General features: G+C 47.3%; 2 protein-coding genes across 3 annotated transcripts; both read right to left on the reverse strand.

Moving 5' to 3' along the window:
* Nucleotides 1–980: 980 nt before the first annotated feature.
* LOC108936592 (RNA-binding protein 38-like) lies at nucleotides 981–11,858 on the reverse strand. The gene is made up of 4 exons (XM_018756067.2): nucleotides 11,315–11,858; nucleotides 8,262–8,385; nucleotides 5,732–5,786; nucleotides 981–2,338 (listed from the first exon to the last, which is right to left on the reverse strand). Exons 1-4 carry the CDS (start codon nucleotides 11,522–11,524, stop codon nucleotides 2,023–2,025), a joined length of 705 nt encoding a protein of 234 aa, XP_018611583.1. The 5' UTR covers nucleotides 11,525–11,858; the 3' UTR covers nucleotides 981–2,022.
* Nucleotides 11,859–13,652: 1,794 nt separating this feature from the next.
* Nucleotides 13,653–20,880, reverse strand: rae1 (ribonucleic acid export 1). 2 transcript variants are annotated; one of them, XM_018756070.1, is made up of 13 exons: nucleotides 20,587–20,880; nucleotides 18,561–18,660; nucleotides 17,944–18,048; nucleotides 17,653–17,745; nucleotides 17,456–17,542; nucleotides 17,009–17,095; nucleotides 16,556–16,627; nucleotides 16,215–16,322; nucleotides 15,835–15,941; nucleotides 15,420–15,495; nucleotides 15,128–15,322; nucleotides 14,753–14,838; nucleotides 13,653–14,009 (listed from the first exon to the last, which is right to left on the reverse strand). In XM_018756070.1, coding segments are annotated over exons 2-13 (1,107 nt in total). In that variant the 5' UTR covers nucleotides 18,651–18,660; nucleotides 20,587–20,880; the 3' UTR covers nucleotides 13,653–14,008. The 2 variants fall into 2 exon arrangements, with proteins under 2 accessions (XP_018611586.1, XP_018611585.1); XM_018756069.1 differs by lacking the exon at nucleotides 13,653–14,009 and having other exon boundaries at nucleotides 14,749–14,838.
* Between the last annotated feature and the right edge of the window lie 4,658 nt (nucleotides 20,881–25,538).

Below are 25,538 nucleotides of genomic sequence, written 5' to 3' on the forward strand. Positions count from 1 at the left end.
GCATCTGTGACACCCAAACACATATCAGCCAAATCAGTGCTTGTGGCAGGATGGCAGAGGGTTCCTGCTGCTTCCTTTCATAGGGGAAGTAACATTTTATAGCTGTTTATTTTTTTTCTTAGCATACCCCTTTATTCTTAGCCAAGAGACCTCCCTCTCACGCAGAGCTGCTGAATCCCTCTACACTTAAGTCTCAAAACTGACCTCTTTCAGACTCACTCCTGCCCTGATCTCCAAGTGCTCAACAGAAGTTCGTCTCACTTCCGGTTTTACAGCTTTGCTTTGGTGTTCTGAGGAACATTACACACAATTACAGGGTGAATCAGCTCATGATAGGGTTTGAATGGAAGCTTGGGGAGATCAAATATGTCGCTGCAAATCAGGTTTAATTTAGTGTTAAGCCAAAAAAAAAAAAAAAAAAAAAAAAATTCTTATATCTAGCTTTGTAGGTACCCAACCATCACTGTTATGTATCATTGATTTCACATTGTATCTTCTGAGGCCCCATCTTCAGGGCCCAGACCCACAGTGCCACCTCCACCCAGCTGGGATCACAGCCCAGCAGCGTGCAGCAGTAGATAAGACCCAAGGCTTCAGCGTCTCTCTCTCACACCTCCCACCCCCCACACTCCAAGGGCCACCTGCTGGCCTTCACTTTTTTTTTTTTTTAAAGCACAAGTTGTCATATGTTCCCTTTCTATGCCACCCAGTAACTCCTATTTTATACTGTCAACCTGCACAAGCAGAGCGTTGACTGGGGCAGGAAAAAGCCTCAGAGGCGTGGGTTTGAGTCCCAGGAGTCGTCCTGTTACTCTGGAGCACAGTACTTAAACACTCCAGTAAGAAATGGTTTACACATAGACATGTTCAACTGTTTACACAGCAGTACTTGAACACCCCCTTTCAAATCTTATGACAGTCAAGATTTAAAAAAAAAAAAAAAAAGTTATAGATTTAAGCAAAGAACTAAATACATTTTGCATTTGCAAATTCTTTATTTTTCCACAAATTCTTGGTATGGCTTCTTCAGAAGTAAATAAAATATGGAAAAAGTCCAAGAACAACAGTGCCAGCGAGACGCTGATAGACAACATGGATTTGTGCCATTTGACACTTCAGCCCTCCGGAATGCCCCAGGAACTGCAATGTGACCCTAGCAGGATCCTGAGGACTACATTAAAAACTTTAAAACAAAACTGAGGAGGAGAAGAAGGAAAAAAAAAAAAACTGCTTTGAGTTTAAGTTAGGTCTTCATTTAAATATGTCAACATAAATACTGTAAAAGTTTACCCTAGAACAGCACAGCCACTGCTCAGCAATGTCCTTTCCAAAAAAAAAATCCACCTTTGATTAACAGTTGTACAAAACACATGTTTTACAGTGTTGGCTACCTTGCGTGTTCCTTCGAGCTGCGCCTGCAAAACGCAGCTGCCCTGTTGCATACGGAATGAGCTGTGATTATCTAGATCCATCTAGAACAATCTGCCAGGAGAGAAAACCCAGCACAGACAGACACTGAGCGCTAGTCTCCTAAAATAGCAACAATGACAATAATGATGGTTATGATGACATTCACAGTTGGCAGGGTGGGAGGGCTGTGAAAGAGCAGTTAACACTACAAATAGTCTTAAGGCTGTATTACATGTACATAAAAAAGGTACCATGAGTGTCAGAGTCTCAGCATCTCCAAGTGAGCATCCCCCTCCCCTCCCAATTCCTAAGCAGCAGAGTCCTTTTCAGTGCCCCCCCCCTGGATACCCTCCCAAACCCAGCCAAGGTGTGACCTCCTGCCTGGATGTTCGATGGACAATAAGCGAGCCAAAGCATCCATTGATTGAAATTACTCAATAATAATGTTGAAACTTTGCAATACCACCAAAATGAACAATAATTTGCAATATTGCTGTGTGCTTCTAGGCGGCCTCTGAAATAGCTGTTGAGGCTACTAGGGGGTTGGTGGGTTCTTCGTGATGTCAGAGTTCACCAGCTCCACCCACACTCAATGTGGCCCCATCCAATTCTTCACTGTATGCGGTCAGGCTGCACCTGTTGCGTAGGGTATTGGAGGAATGCAGCGGCTGCTGGGAGGGACTGGTGGAGTTGGGTGGGGCCAGCGGTAGCTGGGGCAGGGCTGGGGGCATAGCTGTAGCCCAGGAACCCCGGCGAGGCGGCGTAGGGATACTGCTCGAAGGCGGCCGTGGCGGCATACTGGGTGTAGGCAGCGCTGTAGTCCGAGTAGGCAGAGCTGATTGAGGAAGAGGAGGGGGTGGCAACTTGGGCGGGCAGTACCAAGCTGGGCTGGACGAAGGCCTGGGGATAGATGTACTGGTGGGCAAGCCTGTAAAGAAGGGAGGGATGGCATTACTCACATGGGGAGACCATTTATCTGTGTACCATGTGCTTGTCCAAGACAAACCACACCAAACTGAAGGATAAAACTGCAGATGTGGGGAACAAAAGGGTTCGAGCAGCAGTGTACTGGTGTGGGGTCTTGGCAAAGAAGCTCAACTGACAACTGTGGCCAGTTCTATAGCACATGTTAGCAGAGCAAGTCACAAACATCAGCATGAGAAAGAGGCTCCAATTCTGAAGTTCAGTCAATGGCTGATCTTGGCATTTCCTAACCAATGAAAGAAACATCAGCATGAAGTACAAAAGGGAGGAGGGTGTTTTCACAGGTAGGACTCCTGAACTGATGATCAGGCCATTACTGACCTTGACACTTGGCTGTTGATCTCATTGAGATTCTAGCTGGGTAAAAGTGTGTCTAGTGTCATCTTCACATCATAGACTGGATTGTCTCTCCTTGCCACCAGCTGATGTTCATGTACCCATGTTGATGTTTCCTCACTTAGTAACAGTCACACCAAACATGCCAAGACAGGTAACTGACTGATCAAACAACCACACAAAATCAACCTTCTCTTATTTCTATGCTCTTACTCAAACGCGTGGTCAAATTACCACCTTGTTGCCAGAGCTGTAGAACATTCTGGAAAGATGTTTGGCTTGAGATGTAGAAATCTCACCACGCTAAGAGGAGGAGCTGGACTCATGACAATAAGGTTTGTCTCGTTCCACAAGCTGCGAGGCAGATTTCTCCATGAAGGAAATAATCCACAAATCATGGCTTCAGTAAAACATGTACATGACTAACACGCATGCGTCTGTGGTACAGCCCACGATTTTACACGCCACCCAGCTCTGCAATGCAATGTTTTACTGAAGCACATTTTCTTTAAGGTTCAACAGCAGAGCCCTTCCTGGGTTCTCAACCTTTTGTCCACAAGTCCAGCTTTTGACGATAGATTTGGGTTCAAAGTTACCGTCCTCTTGGTCACAGCGGGTTGCTTCTTCTGGTACCACAATGTGGAAACTGAACCAGGGGATTTGACCTCAAGATCTTGATGGCAGCTCTAACTTGCCATTGGAGGACAGGCTGAGGGTGGCGCTCTCACCATTCCGCTGTTCAACAGTGGTGAGATGTTTGAGAAACCTACAGGTGTAGTGCCACGTCGCTGTAGCTGTTGCCAGGTGGCAATCTGTAGAGAGGGGTGGCAGATGCACTGGAGTGGGGGATGGGGCATGGGTCCATGACAACAAGTGGAGTCTGACATCACAGCACACCTCTGTGCTCACAACAGGAACAGGTGCAGAGGGTGGGTGCACAACCAACCCCACCCTGACCCACAAACCTCAACGGCCCCACCTCTCAACCTCCCCACCACACACTGCAAACTAACACCACCTTTCACAGCACATCAAACCCATGCTGGAACACACAAGACACACGACACTCTGCTCAGCCTGCACCTTGGGCTTCACCCCCCAGTGGGTCAGGTCAAGTCCTGCACCTTGCACAGCTTCCATCAGGCCACTGCGGCTGGGAGCACTGAGGGGCATGGGGCGATCAGCGACCACTGATGGGAGGAGAGCAGGACCACAGGGACGGTGGTGATGTCCATTAGACCTTTCATCATGTTAAATAGCCTTCCTCAATAGGTTCTACACCAGTAGATTCTCCTGGGACTTGAACTTGTACCCTGGTCAGTTTACAAGGCAACTGCAGTTGGTGTATTCCCTTCCTGTTGTCCGAGTCACTCTCTGGAACAAGATGCTGTGGTGGATAGACAGACTCAATGAATGAGTAGACTGACAGATGGATGAATTGACAGATGAATTGATGGATGGACGAATTAATAGACGTCAGACTAAAGAACAGCTGTCTAGACTCAAACCATAAAGGCCACTTTGAAAAATGTTTGCAATAGACAGAACACAAAGCTGGTTATTGATCCAACACTATAGCATAATGCCCAACCTCACATGTATGTTGGACCACAACCCAGAACTGCTACTGGAACCATTAATACTGATAGTAAGGTTGTCAAATTTGATACTGGGAGAGGGTTGGACTCTGACTATAAAAGCCAGAAGAGGGCGAGCCAATTGTGTCTGCTGTCACCGTGACACCTTTTAACATTGAGGACAGAACGTTCTGGAAAGACTATGGTCAACAAGAATCAGCATTGACTCAATGGTACTTAACCACCCAACCCATTTCAAAAGGGTAGATACCACCTCAAGGGATCATGGGACTTCCTTCTGGGCATGTTGTTCGTGAAAGGAACACATCTACACAGACAAAAATTCTCCATTCAAAAGACTTCTCCATACAGTCAAAACAAAAGAGCCGTTTAGTGGAGCCCTGAGGCCATTGGGGGGTGGGGGCATAGGGCGTGAATATTTCATAGACCACATGGCAGCCTCACCTCACACCTGCGGGGAGGTGTTTTCATCCGTTCTCCACGCGACTTGAGTCTCAGCCAAACCTTCAACCCCCACCCCCCCCTTAACAACCCCTCCCCCATATCACACCAAGGTGTCAGATTTCAGGTCTAATCCCCACCCCAGAGAACAGGATGTGTAACTGGGGCTCCATCCTCTGCACTTCCCTTTGTAGAGAAGAGAAAGGACAAGAGAAAAGGAAGTGGGGGTGGCATTTTTATAATCCTTTTTAATGTAGCAGATGCTTTTCTCCAAAAAGAACTTCTGATGTTAAGCTGCTTACAGTGATTTACTCATTTATAGAGCAAGGTAATTTGGGGAATAAGTACCTTGAGCAAGAGTTCTACAGTGGGTTAGTGGGATTCAAACCTGGCTCTTTTGACTGAAAGACTGCAGTTCACCACTGCACCACCTGCTGTCCCATGCTGCATGGCTCCATGACCACATAGTTGCACCTTTCTACCCAGATGGCAAGGGGTGCAGTGACTAAGGCTCTATATTAATTCAGGAGGTAAGTAGGTCCAGAAACAACCCTTCTAGAAAACTGGAGGGATTCAGCAGTTCTGAGTGTTAACTGCTCCCAAGTGGTCAACAGGGAGAGGAGTGGAACATGGACAGATGCCCTTTTTGAGGGTCCTGCAGAGCACAAGAAGCTCCAACAGCAACTTGGCATCAGAACCCACTGGGATACACAGAGCAAACAGTATGGTGTTGCAACTTACGAGATCATAGGAACAGGAAATGGACAGAGCTCTACTCAACTTCTCAAGTGACAAACCGCCATGGGAACGGATTTATACATATGCTGTGGGTAAGCTTTTGGGAAGGAAAAAAAAACCCCATAAAAATGGGTTCAAAAAAATTGCTAATAAAATGTACATCTCATATGCAAATTAAATCAGACAAAAGCTGGAGAAGTGATCGCCCCTGTCACTTTGCTTACCCATAATGCCTCTGGATGAGAGCAGGACTGATCTGCTGCACCCCGACGGAGAATCCTGTGTGACAAAGAGCAGCATGTTAGTGGTGGGTTCCAAAGAACTTCAGCTCCCAGGAGGGAATTCTCAGGTCAAACTCCCTCTACACCCTGTTCCATTAAGGTCAACGATTGGACATTGGCTCATGGTAGAGTGCACCAGTCGGCCGCAGTAAACCTGCAGGCTCGAACTGTGGGCTGGAAGGGAAGAGGGGTGCCATTGTGCGCTCCATGCCGGGGGCCGCAGACTGGCCACATTGTGCTCGCTGAGTGGCGCAGAAAGACGCCAGTGTCCGAGAGGACAGACAGTGCACTGAGCGCTAGGGGGTGGGGTACCAGGACGCGAAGAATCGCTCAGCCTTATTAAACGCAGGAATCTGGAAGAGTGACTCTTCGACAAGAGTGAGGGGTCAGACAGTGCAGAGAAAAGCCTGTGAGGATTTTAATTTTCTGTTCAATAAAACACAAAAAAGTGGAACATTAATATTTACAATAGGAAGGAACAGGTGACAGTTGTGAACCAATGAAACATTACAAGGTTACATTTATTCAGCAGATGCTTTGGAGAAAAGTAACTTCCAATGAAATGTCATCAGCCCACACACCTTATTCACTGCGGTGACTTACACTGGATTACTCATCCATACATCAGTGGAACACACACTCTCTGTCACTCACACACTATGGGGGAACCTGAACAGCATGCCTTTGGACTCAGTAAACCAGAGCACCTGGAGGAAATCCTCACAGATACGGGGAGAACATGCAAATTCTACATAGACTGAGTGGAGAAATCGAACCCATGTCCTCTTGCACCATCCAAGCACTGTGAGACAGTGGCGCTGCTCGCTGTGCCACCATGCTGCCAGGTTCAAGTCCCACTTCCAGCAGTACCTATTGTTCCCTTACCCTGAATGGAGAAGATACGTTACCCTTTTATGCTGTAGGGTTTTTTTTTTTTTTTTAAAAAAAAAAAAAAAAAGTGTTCCTTACCAGTGTAAGTGGTTTTGAAGAAAAAAGTGTAAGATACATGAATAACTAATAACTGTCATAACATACCTGAGACTCAGGTGACTTTGACCTTACTTTGCCCCTGTTGACTTGGACTGGGGCTCAGAGGAGCCAGTGTCCAGTGCTGGTAGGAACCACCACACTGTTGAGGTAGACAAACACCATGGACGCGTGGAAAGCTAAGCTCAGACTTTACCAAGTACAACAAGTTGACAGCATCTGGTGTTGCTGAAGAGGGTCAAGTAACAACTCCCAGCCAGCATGGTGTGTGTTCGTTCAAGAGCAGCGCTGCCAACGGATAGCGGATGAACAACAGGTACCCACATTGACAAAATTCAAGTGTCAATGAATGGTACTTTAGCATGAGATTGGGGGGGGAGAGAAAAGAAGAGAGAGAAAAAAAAAAAAAAAAGAAAAAAAAAAAGCAGGCATCATAGAGCAAACTGCTTTCTCACTGACCCCATGGCTCTCCAACGCCATGGTTGTCGGGACATGTTACTGTTGCCTAGCAACCTGGCCCATGACCAGTCGTCTGTGTGACCCTGTGTGTACGGCTGCGATTGTTTTCGTAGGCCCGCCGCCAAACAGGTCAAAGTTAAGAACCCGCATGTTGGACAGGAGAGAAAAGCAGTAAAAGGGAATGTATACTAAACAGCGGTACAAACGTAGTGCCAGTACCCTACCCTCGGTAACACACAAAAAGGGTGAAAAATTTAGGACCAAATGTCAGAAATGCAATCCGTTTACCCGTCGAGTCAACAGAGAGAAGTAAAGGGCACCTAAAAACAGGTCAGTAGAAACTCTCAAATTCAGCTCCCCTCCACAGTGTTTATAGCTCCTGGTTTAACAGCTCACGTTAACTTACTTCAACTACAGCACGGCGCCATCCACCCCCACCAGGATCTCCACCCAAATGCTATGATGAAATACACTGCGCAAGTGCAGATTACGCCAACGTTTGTAGTCGATGCCGAGTTCACGCAGCAGACCTGTTCTCTCCACAGTAGACTGTCTCATGTTCCAGGACAGTTGTCATGGCAACTACATTACATAGACATTTATTAGACACTTCTCCAAAGCGACAAACAGGAGTAAACAAAGTGCATCATATGAAGAGCTTTAGACAGACGCAGATTATGGACACATAGCTTGCGTGTTAGTCACCACCATGTGGTGGGTTCACATCCCTCCAGTAGCTCCTATAGACGTAATATTCAAACAGCAAATACAAAAATCACAGTAGATAGTGTTAGACTCATTTATAGAGCTGTCAGAAGAGAAATGGCTCTGAAAGAGATGGGTTGAAGACCCTTCTTTAATGCGGGAGGCAAGTAAAGCTTTGAAAGGCTCCAGTAATCAGACAGGAAGTGGGGCCAGTTTCCTCCAGAAAATGCAGCCTTTAAAACACACAACTTCAGTGGACTGCTCAGCGGCTGGAAAGCAACACGTGTGGAAGCCGTAAACAAGCGCTTGACCTCTCGCTCACCTGTCTGCAAGCTGCGAGGTTTGGCGCCCAGGTACGCCAGATTCACGTTGGCCTTCCGGCCATCAATGACAGGGTTGGGGTCTTTGCAGGCTCGCTCAGCAGCCCCTCGGTCCGCCATGGTCACCTGACAGACACAAAGACAAGGATCAGTACGGTTGGACACATTTTATCACCGCAGCTCACCGCTCGACAGGTGGGGAGGAGGACACGCCATCTCCGAAAAGCACAACAGGTTGCCAAGTGACACCATGGATACAGCTTGGATCAGTGCTACACCGGGGCAAATCCCATTCACAGAAGCAAAAATCACATTCACCTTGAGGGACAAGTAGTGCAGCAGTTAAGGACACACGGCTCACAGGTTCAAATCCTAAAGATCCAGATGTGCCTCAAAGAATAACCAGCTTTACCGCTTTGCATGTTCCAGCTGACGAAAAGCATCATCAGCTCGGACTCGCAAAGCACAAGTAACACGATCCGGCGCTGGTGTCCTTGTCAGCAGCTCACCAGGCACGGCTTACCGAGCGCCAGGCTGGTTTTTTGCTGAACCCTTAAATATTTGCTTAAAGAGGCCCAAGAAAAGCTCATCAGATGTGATTGAGATATTAAGGAGATTAGACCCAAATCCCCGGGCCTCTTTCCTCCTCCATCGTTCAGCCGGTTCTGCTCCGACTGCTTCGTTGTGGGGAAATACCGAAACTTTAATGAGCGGCGTACATAGGCCGCGGTGCTGGCAACGCGATCTGGCCGCCGGATGGGTTTCGAAAACAATTGTTACCCGTCCCCTTGTCACCCAGTAGTGACAAGACTTAAGAGGCACGGGAAGAGGAGGAGCGGATCACGAGGAAGAGGGAACGGAGCAGCTCTGCTTCCATTGTTTCTTCTGCTCGAGGCAACCAGATTATCAGGTTGAGGTTTGACGGTTGGAGGCACCGGGACGGGCCAGTTCTAGACCTGACACCCGCGCTTCCGCACACTCCCCGGCGGTCCAACCAGCCGTTCCAGAAACGGGCGGCGGTATTCAGACGGAGTCCCAGCTTCTACACTGCGTTATGTAAACACAAATGTATTTTCAGTGTACAGACATTATCGACAACACACACACACACACACACACACACACACACACACACACAGCTGCAACCTCGGTCACCGAGTCCAGCGGGAACAGTTCATTTTCAATACTTTCATTTACTGATATTATTCATTTCTTTGCCTTTATGCATCCAGCATCTGGCCAAGGCAACTTAAGTGTTGGATAATAAACTTTCCGACGATTTACCCATTGAGCAAGCACACTACGGGACTAGGCCACCAGCCCTAACCACGCCACCACCCGCCGGCCCCGGTTAGCACCCCCACAAAAGGAGCGATATTCCAGCTGATAACCGAGCCACGGCACAACAGTTACGGGGAACCTTCTAGAAGTTAGAGCAGTCAGAATGACTAGAAGCCGCCAGAGTTTAGAAATATTACCGTAGTCGTTTACCTGGACGCCAGCTGAGAACATGAGTTATACTCCAGCGAGTGGAAAGTGATTCAATGGAACGCCACCAGTACCGCGGGTAACGAGGGGGGGGGTTGTTTGTTCTACGGGCCACCGCCGGCGACACGGCCGCGCCGGGGGAGGGGCTGTGATCCGGGGTCCCGTTCCGTCTTTGGTACAGTCCATCTTTGGGTGGGAAAAAAAGGCCTCCTGCTTCCATAAACACTACTTACCCCGGGGTGGGGAGCTACCGTCCCGCAGGCGCTCTGCTCTCCCTCCTACGGCCGCCATATAAAGATATAAAAGGAGCCCGAGGAGCCCCCGGCACGTGCCGGACCCCCGGGACCCCGCGAGAACAAAGCGGGGGGAAGAGGACAGGAAACGGGAGTCCCCCGCTGGACCGAGACGCGCCGAGCGCAGAAACGCGGCTCTCCCTCTTCTCGCTTGGCCCCGTCGATCCGCGTTAACCAACTACCGCCAACCAGAGCGAGCAGCAGAGTAACTCCAAGGAGAAATAGGGGGAAAAAAATAAAGTGAGCGCCGTTTACTGCTAGAGAACAGTAAAAGTAGCGTAAAAAGTACGCACTGTCTGAAAAAATATAAAGCGCATAAGGGCTGTGAGCGATGCGTGTGATGGAGAACAATGCACAACAGCAGGAAACTATGTAAAAACAGTGGAACACACTCTGCCTGACAGATGGAAACTGTGTGTACGGAAGAAGAGTACCAGCAGTGTAATATACCGTGTTGGTGTGCGGAAGGGAACAATAACGTGTAACCCTAAAGAAAACAACGTATGTCAAAGTTTATTAAAGAAAAAAAAAAAAGTGTGGAAATATTTACAAAAACGTGCAACAAACAGTGTTGTAAACCAATTTTGGCACGTGCAGCAGCAGCACGACAAGTCTGTTAGACAGTCACACACGGTGACGTTCCCTCCTTCGAGAACATGATCATGTCGAGTTCCGGAAGGAAGCGGTGCAAACTTCGTAACACCCCACTGTCTGTTTTTCTCTCTCTCTCCCCCCCCCCCCTTTTTTTTTTTTTTTAGGTTCTGCTGAAGGGAAACCGAAAGCGCAGCTGCGCGCGGAGCCCTCGTTCGCGCTCCAGGCAGGTGTACAAATCATGCGAAGCGGCGGGCGGGCGCGCGCGCGCGCGGACCAGTCCTCGCGCGTCCGCGACAGTCGGACAGGCATGCGCACCCGGCAGGTTCTCTACACGCGGTGATGCAAAAACCAGAGGGCCGAACCACATGTATAGTATAGGTAAGACACCGGCGCGCGAGCAAGAGGAGAAGGCCAAGCCGCAAGTGGCCCGCGCACGCCACCGGCCCACGAGCTAGTCGCGAGGCGCCGTCGCCGGGCGGGCGCCCGTGCCGTGGTGTTTGCTATATACAAAACATCGCATCTCTCCCCCGGAGACCGATAACAACCCCTGACAGAGAAGGTGCCCCCCCCCCAATCACCCGGGCCCGCCCCGGCCGGGACACGCGCACAGAGAGAGAGACTGGGACACACACACTGTGTGACCACAGGCAGGGAGGTATCCGGGAGAGCACGCTACTCACAAAGCCGTATCCCCGGGACTTGCCCGTCTGTCGGTCCGTGATGACCACGGCCTCCTCGATGTCCCCGAACGCCTCGAAGTGCTTCCTGAGGGAGGCGTCGTTCGTGTGGTAGGGCAGCCCCCCCACGAAGATCTTGGTGAACGTGGTGTCCTTGTGGCCCGCGGGGGGCATCGCGTCCGAAACCCCGTTCATGAACTGGTGCAAGAGCATTTTAATACTTCAAAAACTTAATAAATACTAAAAATAAATAAAAATCGGATTTCCTGATGACTTTAAGCATATATGTTTGGCACAAGTGTAAAAAAAAAAAAAAAAAAAAAAAAAAAAAAAAAAGGAGGAGAAAAAACCAGTAAATTTTCGTTTCTGTTTGCCCTATTTCACTTCACACACGCGAGCTTCTTTAACCCATGCAGTTAAAACACCGCCGCATGTCCTTCCAGCTAACTAACTCCCTGCAGCAGGTGGCTTCAAACTAACAAACTCCCGGAAAGAACTTTATACGCACGGCGTTCGGACGCGCCCGGCACTCGTCCCACCCAATCAGAAAACAGAATAGGCGTTTGTCCACGCCCCTCAGTGAGCGTCGCCCCGCCCCATTCCTTTGTTTCGCGGACAACATGGTCTTACTGCATGAAGTCGAAAACACAAAATATTCATTTTTCTCTTTTTGTAAATTTAGCTCTATTGTAACCTGCACCATATCTGACCTCTTCATTTTTAACTTAGTTGTAGATAAATAAATAAATGATTTGATTTTAAAACAACAGCTTTTTATATGTTTTACAAAAGCCCATGTGGACTTTTAGACCTCTATCTTAGAAAAAACTGGTAAACTATAACTGTTTTGGCAGAATGTTTTAAATATACGATATAAATTACAGTCAGAATAAACCATGACTGCCAAAAATTACACCTGGTGGTGTAAGTAATTGACAATGGTCTGCAAACTCCATGGGTACACAACATGTGTTTTGTTGTAGAGACAGTTTTATGTGTGTGTGTTTTTTCTTTTTTTCAAAATCATGTTCCATTTGATTAAACCTCTGGGCCCTGCAGTGGCCTCCTAGGGTTTGGGGCTCAAGCTGTGGATCTTCAGGTAAACCCAGGAGGGCAATGAAGACACACTACAGCAGACCATAAAGAAGGATGTGACCTTTGGTGTCTTTGTAGCTGTTTGCACAGACCTGACCGAGGTAAAAGACAAAATTTCCATCTCAACTTTCCTCTCCACATTTGAGAAAGACAACTTTAGTGACTGTCGCACAACCTGAGAAGTGCACTGGTATAACAGTTCACTTACAACCGAGCAGTTTATTGCTAAATTTAGATTGGCTACTTCAAAGGGATGTTAACCACTGTGAGGCATGGTGTACCATTGCTCTGGCAATACGCTGGGGCTCCACGTGTGGCAAAGGGGCGGAGTCACATCTTATGGTCTCTTTGTTATGGGAGTTAAAGGGCTTTTGTCAGGGCAGAGTGGCCATCCATCAGCTCAGCATTCAGCTCCACAATGGAAGCTCTCTGTAGGAGTGCAGGACTCACCCCTGCTGGCCATTCACTTTCAAATGGGCCCATGGCAGTGCTAATAACTCCTCTTTGGTTTTACTGTATTCATTTACAAATCAAAACCATGGTGATTGACAAAGTTTAGGTTTAACACCCATTTGTGCACACAAATATTGAAACAATCTTGGCTCTAGTGCCTTTTGGTACAACAGCTTTTCCCCTTCCAGGATTTAAATCTGCAGACCTTTGGTCCAACATGCACTTCTACAATTGTACTCCCCCATATGTTCCTGTGAGATTACTGCCTGTAGCAGCAGAGAGGTGGTGATCACCCTCTGGAAGAACTCAGAATCTTCTCCTTTGAGGGGATAGGACAGGGTAGTAAAGAAAAGTTTTTCACCCAACTGCTGTTGCCACAGTGGTCTTTTTGAGATGAACTACCAACTTGCTTTCCTAACTCGGTTGCTCTATAAAGACTAACAAGGTGCTCTCGCTTTGATCCTTTCCTGCTTTTAGCCTCTACTTTTCGAACACCGTCTCATTGTGGAGGATTCAGTGAAAGAACTGCCCAGTCAGAAGTGAAAGTGCTCCTCCTTGTGGACGTACACATACTGAAACGTGGGCACACACAAACCAAACAGTGGCTCATGCGCTTTTGTTTACTCTAACTCAACTGTAATGCGTGTACTTGTTATGCGATACGGCATCTATTACACCGAAGCAAATAAAAATGGTAATAAACCTGGAATTCATAAATCACTTGAACAGCTCACAATACAAACTGCAAAAACCAGGAATGCACACAAAATTGAAACATTTTTTTGAGAAAAGGTGGACAGAAAAGTAATTTTTATTCAGTTCTCATTTTTGTATTCGTACTCAGGAATACAGCATATAGCGGCAGCAAAACACGCAGAAAAGGTAGTCTTCTCTTAAGGATGCATTGTACAAATAAACAAAAAAGCCACAAGTGACAAGAATCCCCTTAAGAACATATGTCAAAAGACTGGCATGGAAGCGGAGGGGAAGAGCCCTACGGATCGGTCCGCTTACAGCACGCGACACGGTGCCATTGGTCCAGACGCAAGGCAATAGGAGGTCTCCCGTATATACATGTAAAGGCAGGTCTTCAGCGCACGTGCTGCCCCTTGGCTTCCCCCCACAACAGATGTGACACAGCTGGAACGATCTAGAGACAGGAGGGGAGCAATCAGTCAGGGGAATCTTCTGGCAACCCCCCAGAACGATTACCACTTTCATCGTAAAGGCGAGTTAAGTACAGATCAAATGTAGAAAATTCAGCAAAATATCATTTGCAGTGTCCAGAGACCTGGTTACGTTGCAGTTTTCATTAAAACAAGACACTTTTGACATTTAAAAAAAATATACATATGACTCATCATGGAATCACTGCATTTCTCATTATTAAAGATTCAGTGACCCATGTCTATTAAACCTTCACATTCTCTAAACAGCTGTATCATTCAGACCTGGTGGAAATTGCTCCTTTACAGATCAGACAATCTGTCAAAGCAGAAAGAAAAACCATAGAAGAATCAATTAAAATGGATCCACTAATTCAGTCAGTGGACCTATTATAACAACTTATTATGGTAACGATAAATATTCCAGCTGTTTCAGATATGCTGCGTACAGCAAGTTCAGTGCATTACAATGCAGCAAAAACACGGACCTCCAGCATGTGGACAGACGTGCCTTTTAGAGCGCTACTGTGGCGTCTGAACCTCGCTACCTGTTCTACAACAGCGGACCCAACCCTTCCCTTCTGCGCGCAGAGCATCATGGGACACCGGGGACTACTCAGCAACTGCCACAGACAGAAGTGGGAAAACGGGAGGGCAAGGAAGGAAGGCAGGCAGCCGCCCATCGACATCATCTCCAGGGAAACGGAGAGCCGCTGCCCATTCTCACCATTTCTTGTTCCGAGGTTTCAACTCCTCGGCGGCATTTCGCAGGAAGATGTAGTTCTTTTTCTGCGGGTTGTAGTATTCGTGTCCCTGGAGATGGAAAACAAGATCAGAGAAATATTAGCCATAAGAACTGTAGAATGCAGTTTCCAAAATCTGGGGACCTAGAATGAACTAATTAAAATAGCCGAAAGTGCAACTGCCAAGCAACTACACTGGTAACCAAGGTCAGTCCTTAAACGACTTGAGTTTCAGGAATCATCACTGAAATTATTCAAATCTGCAACCATTTGGCTCATGATGAGCTATCCAACAGCTACAAGCCCAAGGCATCCCGCCCAGCTCATGCAGACCTGAAGACGACAGAATACAACGTTACCTTGGACCAGTCATAGCTGGAGGCATAGGCGAAGATATTGCCATTGTGGTTGAAGCAGCAGGCTGTGATTGGCTGATCCAGCTGTTCTGAGGTCTTCAGCTTGGTTCGAGCGTCCTTGTCCCAGAAACTAAAGCGACCATCCGAGCCCACGGTGGCCAGCGTCCCGTGCACAGGGTGGAAGGCAATGGCATTCACCTATCCAGGTGGAGGGTAAAGGTGAATGGTTTACATGGAGGACCTTGAGTGAGACGGCTGGAGTTAGTTGAGTCCAAGGGCCGGGGTCTTTACTCACAGCATAAATGTCCTGTGGTGTGGCAGTGTTGGTGCCATTGGACCTGTGGCACTTAAAGGTGAAGTTGTCCTTTGCACTGAAACACAGGGAGATGGCAAGACATCTCAAAACTGTACTGCGTTAAAAGTATGTGTCAAAGGAAGGCACGACAGTCCCTGATCATGGCGGCCTGTCTAATGCCTGCATGATCATTTCTGATCTGCATGAACCGATCAAACAAAGTTTCCAGTTCACAGCGTACGTAAACTGAGTGAGAAACCAGGAACCAGATCCCGGTTCCTACAAGCATCCACATATACAGTACTGCCTGAGTGCCCTTTGTCATCTGACTACAACTGCTATAACCACTGCATCCCTGAGAGCATGTTTTGCCTTCACTGCCCACTCCAGGGCTCCCAACCCAGTGGTCACTCACGGGTTCGGGGGGTTTATGTAGTGGATGGCCACCCGTCCCTCGATGCTCCCCAAGGCAAAGCCAGTGGGTTTGTTCTGCTTGTCCTTGAAGATGGCGACACAGCGGTGCTGCAAGAAGGCAGAGGTCAGGGGTCACAATCTGGTTACATAAGGATCTTATCGTTCCGGTTCCTGTCATTTTGTTTCCATTTCTTTCTGTGTGCTACAGGCCAAATGACAGACTGAGGGTTCAGAAGGTGGACTTGAAAACAAGAGGGTTGTGAGTTCCTATACTGTGATAGGACTTGTGTGCTGTACAACTGGTTTAGTTAAGTACCAGCTATCCACCGCCATGGTAAAAATGTAGTAATTATTAGACTGTAATTCTGACAAAGGCCTCACCTGGTGCTTGAGGGGCGAGTCTATTCTGCGGAACTCAGATGGTTGGTTTTCCAGCTGATACACTATGAGTCCCCGCTCTGCTGTGGCCACCACTGCCATGGGATACACCTATACCAAAACAAGGAGCATGATGGAGGGAGATTGTCAACAATTAAAAATATGCAGGATGAAACCTGGAACTTTAGCCACTTTTCCATCCACCCACCTATCCAATGCTGCTGTAGTATGAAAAAGAGCTGTTCAAAGTCCTGGACCCGATTTCCTTTAAAGCTCCACACAGCATGTGTGTACTGGCTTTCACATGCCTTGATGGGCCAGCCTCATGGGACTGGAACACTCACCACATCCGCGCAGTAGCACCGCTCCGGCATCTGCAGGGACATCATGGGGTTCGGCGAGCGGGTGTCCCAGAACTGCAAGGGCCCAGTGACTCGCTGTCAATGACAATCTCAAACACGCAATCCAAAAATCAACCTCACATAACGAATCAGTTCCTTTCACCATCAAAAATTACCTGTGGGTACAGTGTCAGTTTGTCTTCAGATGAATACCATTATCATTACTACATTTGAGCCGCTTTACCCATTACAGGCTTTACGCCGCCCTAATGTGGACGGAACCTGGACAAAGACCCATTTCATGCCAAAACATTGGTTTTTATATGTTACATCCAAGATTATGGAGAACTTTAAGGCCCCACCTCCAAACCAGGCTATATGGGTACCTGTGGACCTGTTTGGTCTGATGGTTTTCCTGTAGTCTCCAACACTTTCAGTACTCCCAGTCCACCTTACCTTCAAAGTTTTGTCCCAGCTACCCGTCATAACGCAGGTGTAGTTAGGCGCTTTTATCCAGTGGATGGTTTTGATGGGGCCGTCATGCTAAAGCATACACAGAAGAAAACTAAGTTATACATTAAATGTGTCATCATCCATCACCCTGTCTGAAATCTGCTGGCATCCCAGGTGAGCACCCTGGAAGGTGCATGAAACATGTGATAATGCTAACAAGTCTGGACAAGACCTTTAATTTCTCTTGGTCATATCATCTAAACTATCAATTTTACACATATATTACAGCGCAATCATAGGTAAACAATGAAAGCAACAGAATAGTTTAAGAAGCAAAACACAGGAGAGGATCTGGCATTTAGATTACAGCTAACACTGTTTAGTCAGATTCAAATCGCTGCTCCAACACTGTCACATAAAAGAAAGAACAAGATCCTGATGAAGGTGTACCTGTGCTATCTGCATGGCCTGGTTACTGTTGAGGTCCCACATCTTGGCTGTTTTGTCACAGGAAGCGGTGAAAACTTTGCTACCATCCTAGAAAAGACACGATATCACTCTTCATAGGTTTAGATGAAATGTGTGTGCGAGATGGTTCTAGCTGCATCAAGATTGTGTTGTACTGGGGTGAAGGAGATGGGGCTTACATCGCTCCAGCAGACATCCAGTACTGGTCCTGTGTGCATTTGCTGGGCCTTGGGGACCGTCTGCCCATTGTCTTGCACCTCCCAGCACCGAACCTGCATCACACCAAATACACCATGTTCACCTGTTCAGGGGTGGAGCTCCAGTAAGGTAAGGAGGTATGTCCTTATTCAGGTGTGTTTCAGGTGGAGCAGTGTACCCTGGATTACACAAGCAGCTGCAGCTGGGTTTCATAACAACTCATGGCATCCCACTCTTCAAAGATCACTATGAAAGTAACACAGGGGACTCACATCATTGGCCCAGGAGCCCCCTATCAGGAAGTTTCCAGGCATGGCTGGGGGGCTGAAGGCCAGGCAGCTGATGCTGTCATCGGGAGGGGATGTAACCTCAACATCCTGCAGAGCACAAACACAGTGAATTCCAAAACTCATATTACACAAGTCTCATTTTGTAACTACATACATATGATTTTCACACCCCGTATTATGCACCAGTTAGCCTGGGTTACTGAAGGTCAGGTTCAGATCTTGAGAGGAACCCTGTGAGTTTATGATGAACTTATGAACTTCTGAGTGTGAACAAAAAAACTTACAGAAACTGAAATTAAGACAGTTACCTGTAAGAGCATTTCCGAAATTTATCTAAATATACCCATAAATAACCACATGAACATTTCAACTGAAAGACTGAATAAATCAGACCAACTGTGGCAGTGATTTTAAACACTGGGATTTAAACCAGACCCCTAGTGGTAACAAACCTAAATCATTCCAACACTACATCACAGACTGTAACGCACAGTGAAAGTCTAATGCAAAATGAGTGCTCTCTTTTTAAATTTTGCACAGATATAATTACAGTTTGGAGCTGGTTGCTGGGAGGAGAGACCCCACAACCACTCGCCCACCTTCATGGGATTGTGGCTGTCCGTCGTAGCACCGCCAAACACACTGGTTCCACCAGTCCCGAAGCCCGAACTCGTCCCAAAGAGACTCATGGCGGTCCGTCTGGGGGTTGGTTTTTTGCAAGACGGAGATGGGTTTGGGGACATAATTAGAGTCTCAGTGAGACCCAATGACAACATAATACAAAACAGAGTAATATATACAGGCAGTCACCAGATTACAAATGAGTTTCGTTCCTCAGTCAGTCGTTAAGTCAGATTTTGAGGCAAGTCGGAACAGTTAGGTATGGTGGGTATCTAATGCCAGTTTGTCAAATGTTTGTCTTAGTGTATCGCGTACCTTTCTATGCCTAAAAAACATTACAGAAACACTTTCGGATGCACTAAAACATCTTTGTATTATTACTGTATTGTGATATTAATGTAATGATAACAATAATAATAAGAAATGTAACTACAGTATTTATAATAGAGAGGCACAGAAAGAGATAATAAACTGTCATGATGAAGAGAGGGCACGGAGGAGGCTGGACCCAAGTGCAGGATTGTTTATATATAAGCAAAGGGCAAGACGCGTTCTCGTGGTCGGGGATGGGCAAACGGTCAGTCGATCAGCAAACCGAATAGAGGTGAGGATCTGGAATCGTGGTTGAGGGACAAGACAGGTGGTCGTTATCAAAGAGATGTGGAACCGGACAGGGGAATGATGAGGGACAGGACTTCAAGAGAAAAGCAAGGTAGGTTTGAGAATGCAGAGGGGACGGTTGTCTCAAGTGAGATTCTGCAACGGTGAAGAAGTGTCTTTTTTAGCCGACTGCTCTGACTGAAGCTGCTGGTTGAGGCGTGGGTGTGATCATGACAACTACACCATTTATAATAAAGAGAGTGTGTGTGCGCGCGCAGAACATTAAACAAACCTTAATGTTCGCTTTTCCAGTGTTTGCTGGCGTTTCGCCTTTTTCGAGTGGCTTTATTATTTCCACTTTTTCAATTGTGATAGTTTCCCTTTTCTTGGATGCATCGCCATAGTTTGCATCACATTTACGCTTTGAGGCCAAGGTTGGGAGGGTAAAACCAAAAAGAAAGCCAAGTACAGTAACGCATAAGACACCGTTAACGGCAACGTTGTCCGACTGAAAAGAAGGAAGCCTGCCCTACCTCGGGATCAAGCACCCGAGCCCACAAACCGCTGTAGATGGGCAATGTTTTGATGTGCGTCGCAAAGTAGCGACCGTTTGTTATTACAAATCATTGTATGTAGCTCAATGTTTTAATATAACAGGCTTAATTATGAAGGTTTCATTTGATTGTTACTCAAGGGTGACAAAAAAATTAATTTCTGGTCAGGGGTTTTTCGTAACTAGGTTGTACATAAGTCGGTACAGTCGTAACCCGGGGGCTGCCTGTATATACAAAACACCTAATACTTCATAATCATATTTATGCATGTATAATTAAATTATTTGTATTTATACACAATTACATTTAAAAAGCCGTTTTATATGTACCCTGCCCCAGTTATTGGTAATGGATGGGTAAATATGTATGACATAAGTAGTCATTTCTGTACGTGCTGTAAATTTACACTTATTATTTAACACAAATGATATTAAATATAAAATCAATACTTGGTTAATTATATGGAGAACATATTTAAAATGTAAATGTCATGAACAGCAGCAGTCGTACATGAGTCAGTAATATAAACAGGCCAGGGCTCTCCAGTGAGCCAAACTATAAGGAATACGGCATTTAAACAAAAGATTTGGTAAAAAGAAAACAAAATCTGATCAACATAATATGAATTAAATTAGAAACCAGGCCGTCATCGTCGGTCTGAGAGAGTCATGCTAGTATGTTAGCCGGACGAGCTAACTGTGCGAAATAGAGCTCCGGCACCCGCATTTCACTTTTTCCACAGACACACATGACTCTTCGCTAACACCAGTGTTTAATATAATAAACAGCAAACAGAAACGGTAAAAGTGCGTTAAACGCCCACTTTGGGCACAGAATTGAGACGATTTACCTCTTTCTGTGCTCCCGCGTACAGCTCAATCCAGCGCTACTCAACCTTCAATATGGCGCCGAGACACTGACTTGGCCCAAAGATCGTGTATTGCGGAAAGACCCACACTCTCCTACACTCACGTTACTGATTACAAAATAGTTTCCCGAATCACTGGAACTGCTGAGAAACTCGAGTCACTTCATCGATCATCATCCTCAATCATTTTCTGATACCTCACTTATTACTTATTATTATTCACATCCAGGCAGCAAAACAAGAGACTGACTGGATCTTATCAATTTATGCGATCTTGGCGGAGTTAGTGGTCCCGCCTCCCTATGGGCATGCGCGTTCTGATGACGTAAGACCATGTGGAAAAGCGCTCGTACGGAGAGGGCGGGGTTCTGCATGTGGAGGCGTGATCAGCCGTCAGGGGGCGGGGTTAGAAGCAGCCGCAAACAGTGCAAAGCACTGTTGAAATGGAAAGCAAATGGGGAGCAAAAACAATCATCTGTATTAAAATAAGTTCATATTACTCTGCATATTTTAATTAAATTCCAGCAATGCACATCACAGTTCGGGCAGTGACCCGATGGTCTTGGTGGTGTTCTCCAGCTCAGTGGTCGTGCATTTGATGATGGTACATTGAAAGGTCCCGGGTTCAAATCCTGATGTATGCTGGTTGCTCATCATGTTCTGCTTAGTTTGTTCTGACGTTCTAAGTCCCCCTGGACAAAATTGTCAATTGAATAAAGAATATCAATCATTGTCTTTGTAGGGAATTTTTTCTATTTGTTAAATCTAAGCAAGGGAAATAGTGTATAGGTTAAGAAGAATATGAAGTAAGTGTCCCTGGTTTGGATAGGGGGTGCAGTGGCGCAGTGGGTTGGACCACAGTCCTGCTCTCCGGTGGGTCTGGGGTTCGAGTCCCACTTGGGGTGCCTTGTGGCGGACTGGCGTCCCGTCCTGGGTGTGTCCCCTCCCCCTCCGGCCTTACGCCCTGTGTTGCCGGGTTGGCTCCGGTTCCCCGTCACCCCGTATGGGACAAGCGGTTCTGAAAATGTGTGTGTGTGTGTGTGTGTGTCCCTGGTTTGCTTGTCATCTAACTTTCCTTTTAAGATTTTTTTATTATATTTGAAACAGATGTTTTTATTTTGGGGGGTGTGGTGGCGCAGTGGCTTGGACCGGGTCCTGCTCTCTGGTGGGTCTGGGGTTCGAGTCCCGCTTGGGGTGCCTTGTGATGGACTGGCGTCCCGTCCTGGGTGTGTCCCCTCCCCCTCTGGCCCTATGCCCTGAGTTGCCGGGTAGGGTCTGGTTCCCTGTGACCCTGCATGGGACAAGCGGCTCAAAAAGTGTGTGTGTGTTTGTGTTTGTTTTTATTTCAGGGGGTGTGGTGGTGCAGTGGGTTGGACCGGGTCCTGCTCTCCGGTGGGTCTGGGGTTTGAGTCCCACTTGGGGTGCCTTGTGACGGACTGGTGTCTTGTCCTGGGTGTGTCCCCTCCCCCTCCGGCATTGTGCCCTGAGTTGCCGGGTTAGGCTCCGGCTCCCCACAACCCTGCACGGGACAAGCTGTGTGTGTGTGTTTTTATTTCTTCAGTAACAAGGCTGGTGGTTTCACTGCTATATACTTCTGGACTTTAAGCGGAGCTGCTTTTAGGGGGGCAACAGAAACCTGCTCATTGTTTTAACATTGATACCTGAACTCAAAATCTGGTGAAAAGAAACAGACAAAAGCAAAACAAATACCTGGTTAATTTAGAAAGAGTGAGTATAAAACCTATGGGGGGTGCAGTGGCACAGTGCGTTGGACTGGGTCCTCCTCTCCGGTGGGTCTGGGGTTTGAGTCCCGCTTGCATCAGACTGACGTCCCATCCTGGGTGTGTCCCCTCCCCCTCTGGCCCTATGCCCTGAGTTGCCGGGTAGGGTCTGGTTCCCTGCGACCCTGTATGGGACAAGTGGTTCAGAAAATGTGTGTGTGTGAGTATAAAACCTCATATTTCCTCACCTTCTTTGGCTTTTCCACATATTACAAAATCCATGATGATCCAGTTTTTTTCTTGGCTGTTGCAAAAGAGCTCTTTTCGGCCATCTGTGGCTGGGCTAACCTGGAGACTGCGGTCAGAACACACACGCACACACACACACACACACACACACACACACACACAGACACACACACACGTCATGTAATGCTGTTTCAGTGCCCTAGGATGGCAAGATCTGGAGGTTGCTCCTGGAAGAATTTTTGAAGTTGTCACAGTTGGCCACCTGCACACTTCAAACCAGCCTGTAGGAGGTGCTGGCAGTGCGAAGCCCTGCAGACCTGACAGCTGACTTACTGTACATGGCACCCATGCTGGAAGGATGTCTGTGAACGTTCAGTGAGAACGCCTCTTGTGGCTGAGGTACAAGGGAAGTTCCCACATTCTTCTCAGCGGAGCAGTGCATCATGGGTATACCGCCCCCTTGACTCATTGTTTGTTTCGTGGGGCAGCTGGAGGGGCTTAAGAAGAAGGAAGCTTGGACTTTTTAAACATGTTCTGACAGCTGGGAGGTCGCCGCCCAAAAAACAAGTCTGTTTAGACTTTGTGCTCGACTGCAAAGAGAAAGCGGGGTGAAGGAACAGGTGCCTCGGCGTAACGCCGTGTCTGCGGCAGACGCCAAAGTGCAACCGAGCACACCAATCAGCCACGTGCCCCAGAGCCTGCTGCGGCAGTGGCTCGAAATGGGTTTGCATCCCTTTGCTCCGCAACACTGCAGTCACGAAGGTTCTGCATTGAGGTACACCTGCTTCGAATGCAGTCGGCTCATTGTTACCGCGCATAATTGTTAAGTATCATTGAGTCAACGTGGACTCTTGCCAGCCACATATACAGTCCTTCCAGAAAGTTCTTTCTTCCACTGGTGTCCTTACTGCTGAAAGGGCTGTGTGTATTGTCACTGTGATTGAGTCCATCAATCTGGTCACTGTTCGTCCTCGTCTTTTTCCTCCAGCTTCTCCACAGTCCTGCTGTAAACTGTGGTAGTGGTTGAGGAACTGGACTGTGCCCAGAAAGTTACGGGTTCTAGTGCTGTAGTTCATTATTTCCAAATTGTTTTGCATTCAAACTTTTGCATGTATTAAATGTCGCAGTGGATTGCGCTATCATCTCGCACTCAGAGGACTTGGGTTTGAGTCCCACCTAGTGTGGTACCCTTGGTCAAGGTGTGTAACCTGAATTGACATAGTGGAAATTACAGTGTTGAATAAATGGGTAAATCAGTGTAAGTCACTCAGTGTTCAAACACAACAGTATGTTGGGAAATACTCTCCAATAAGTAAAGTAATAATGTAAGTGCAGTTTGGTTTGAAAGAGATCATTTCTCCTGTATCTACATGGAGGCTCTTCCTTGCAGCTCCCCCTTGAAATATGTCCTCCTTCCTGTTGCCACAGGTGATGTGGTGTTTAGGGCCAACACCATAGGTTCAGGTCCCAGAAAGGTGACCGACTGCTCCTTATGACACATAACCTGAATTACTTGTGTGTAGATTTCACTTTAACCATCTCCTAAGCAACAAGTCAATGAAACCTGAAGCATACGAGACAAACTGCTGTTTTTTACAGCAGGAGGATTACTGGAGCCAGTGACCTTCTGGTGCATCATGTGATGTCAGACATTCAACTTTACAAGCATTTACTTCTTTCTGAAGCAGGGTATTCTTACTATATCTATTCAGGGTAAGTAAGTTGATCCAGAGAACTGTGGCAGGAGAGGGAATTTGAACTAACAACCCTCTGATAGCAGCAACAGCTCAAACCGTAATGCTAACTGGGTGCTCAGTTAGCAGGACTTAGCCAGCATGTGACCTGCGATGAACTGGTGTTCCTTGTAGGCTGGTTTTACCAGGTATCATCTGTTAACCATGCACCAGAGCTCATACTTTTTAACCAAATGTGAAACAATAAAGAAACTATTTGGATCTTAAACCCATTGAGATTACCTCATGCTGAGCTGAGTCACCGCACTGAAACACACCGTGTTGGTTTTCCCCAGGGTGCCTGGAGCCCAGTATAGATAGACCGTGTTGAATTAAGGAGATACGAGGTCATCCCCTTTGGTTTAACCCTGAACTTCTCCTAATATAGTCATCTGTGTTATAAGATCTCCTAACACGACATGTTCATTGCAAAGACGTTCTGAAGCTCCGCTCAGGCAAGCAGCAGCATTTCCTGTGTCAGGATCTAAACCTGTAACCATCTGCTCATGGGTTCAAACCCATTAAACAATACACCACTTGCTGTCCATATGCTGCGGTTTCCATTCGAGGCAATGCGATACTCGGCAGTGTGGGGTCAGGGGTCAAAGCCCACCCTGTGATTTCCTGGCGCACACTGCGCTTGCCCCGCATGGCAGGCCAGCGCTCCGGACACGCGGCCAGGTGAACTCGCCCACCTCTTCCCCAAAACTTCCGCACCTCAAAGTCCCCCCTCCACGTGGGATGCAGCTGTTGGACTGTGGAACAGCTTTGAGGCATTTTATTTGTCTCCGTTAATTACATACCCCCTCTTTCAGCGGGGGTCCTTACACCGCAAACGGAGCCGCTCTCCCATAGAGTCCGGAAAACCCTGATGGTAGAAGGTAGGAGGTGGAGGGTGGGGTCCCAGCTGGGAGAAGACAGACCGGGGGTGCATTGGTGTGCGTTACATTCCCATCTGATACTGTACTGGGGCCATTTTGAGGCTTCACTTCAGTGCACCATGGTAAAACACTGTAAAAGGAGCAGCAGATGATCTGGCGTCTGTAATGTGACAGAGGGGGTTTTAGAGCTTCTGCCTTGCACTTGAATGACTTGGGTTTGAATCCCACCTCCTGCAGTAATACCCTTGGAAACAGGCAAATCACTGTAAGTATCTTAACATTGTTGAAGGAAGGTGTCGGGTAAGTAAATGTGATGTCTGAGGTGCTCTGTCCCCTGGAGCAGAGAGCAG

Source organism: Scleropages formosus, chromosome 24 (assembly GCF_900964775.1).
Source record: "Scleropages formosus chromosome 24, fSclFor1.1, whole genome shotgun sequence".
NCBI classification, from domain to species: Eukaryota; Metazoa; Chordata; class Actinopteri; order Osteoglossiformes; family Osteoglossidae; genus Scleropages; species Scleropages formosus.

Bases quoted from the DNA above. Each gene is read 5' to 3' on its own strand.
- LOC108936592 (XM_018756067.2), bottom strand. From the start codon at position 11,524: ATGCTCTTGCACCAGTTCATGAACGGGGTTTCGGACGCGATGCCCCCC. The intron at 5,787-8,261 runs GTGAGCGAGAGG...TTTGTCACACAG, and splicing joins ACCTCGCAGCTTGCAGACAG to GATTCTCCGTCGGGGTGCAG. The intron at 2,339-5,731 runs GTAAGCAAAGTG...CCTTCTTTACAG, and splicing joins CTCATCCAGAGGCATTATGG to GCTTGCCCACCAGTACATCT.
- rae1 (XM_018756069.1), bottom strand. From the start codon at position 18,650: ATGAGTCTCTTTGGGACGAGTTCGGGCTTCGGGACTGGTGGAACCAGT. The intron at 16,628-17,008 runs GTAAGGTGGACT...GGGCCCTTGCAG, and splicing joins GCTGGGACAAAACTTTGAAG to TTCTGGGACACCCGCTCGCC. The intron at 15,496-15,834 runs GTGAGTGACCAC...CCTGTGTTTCAG, and splicing joins TACATAAACCCCCCGAACCC to TGCAAAGGACAACTTCACCT.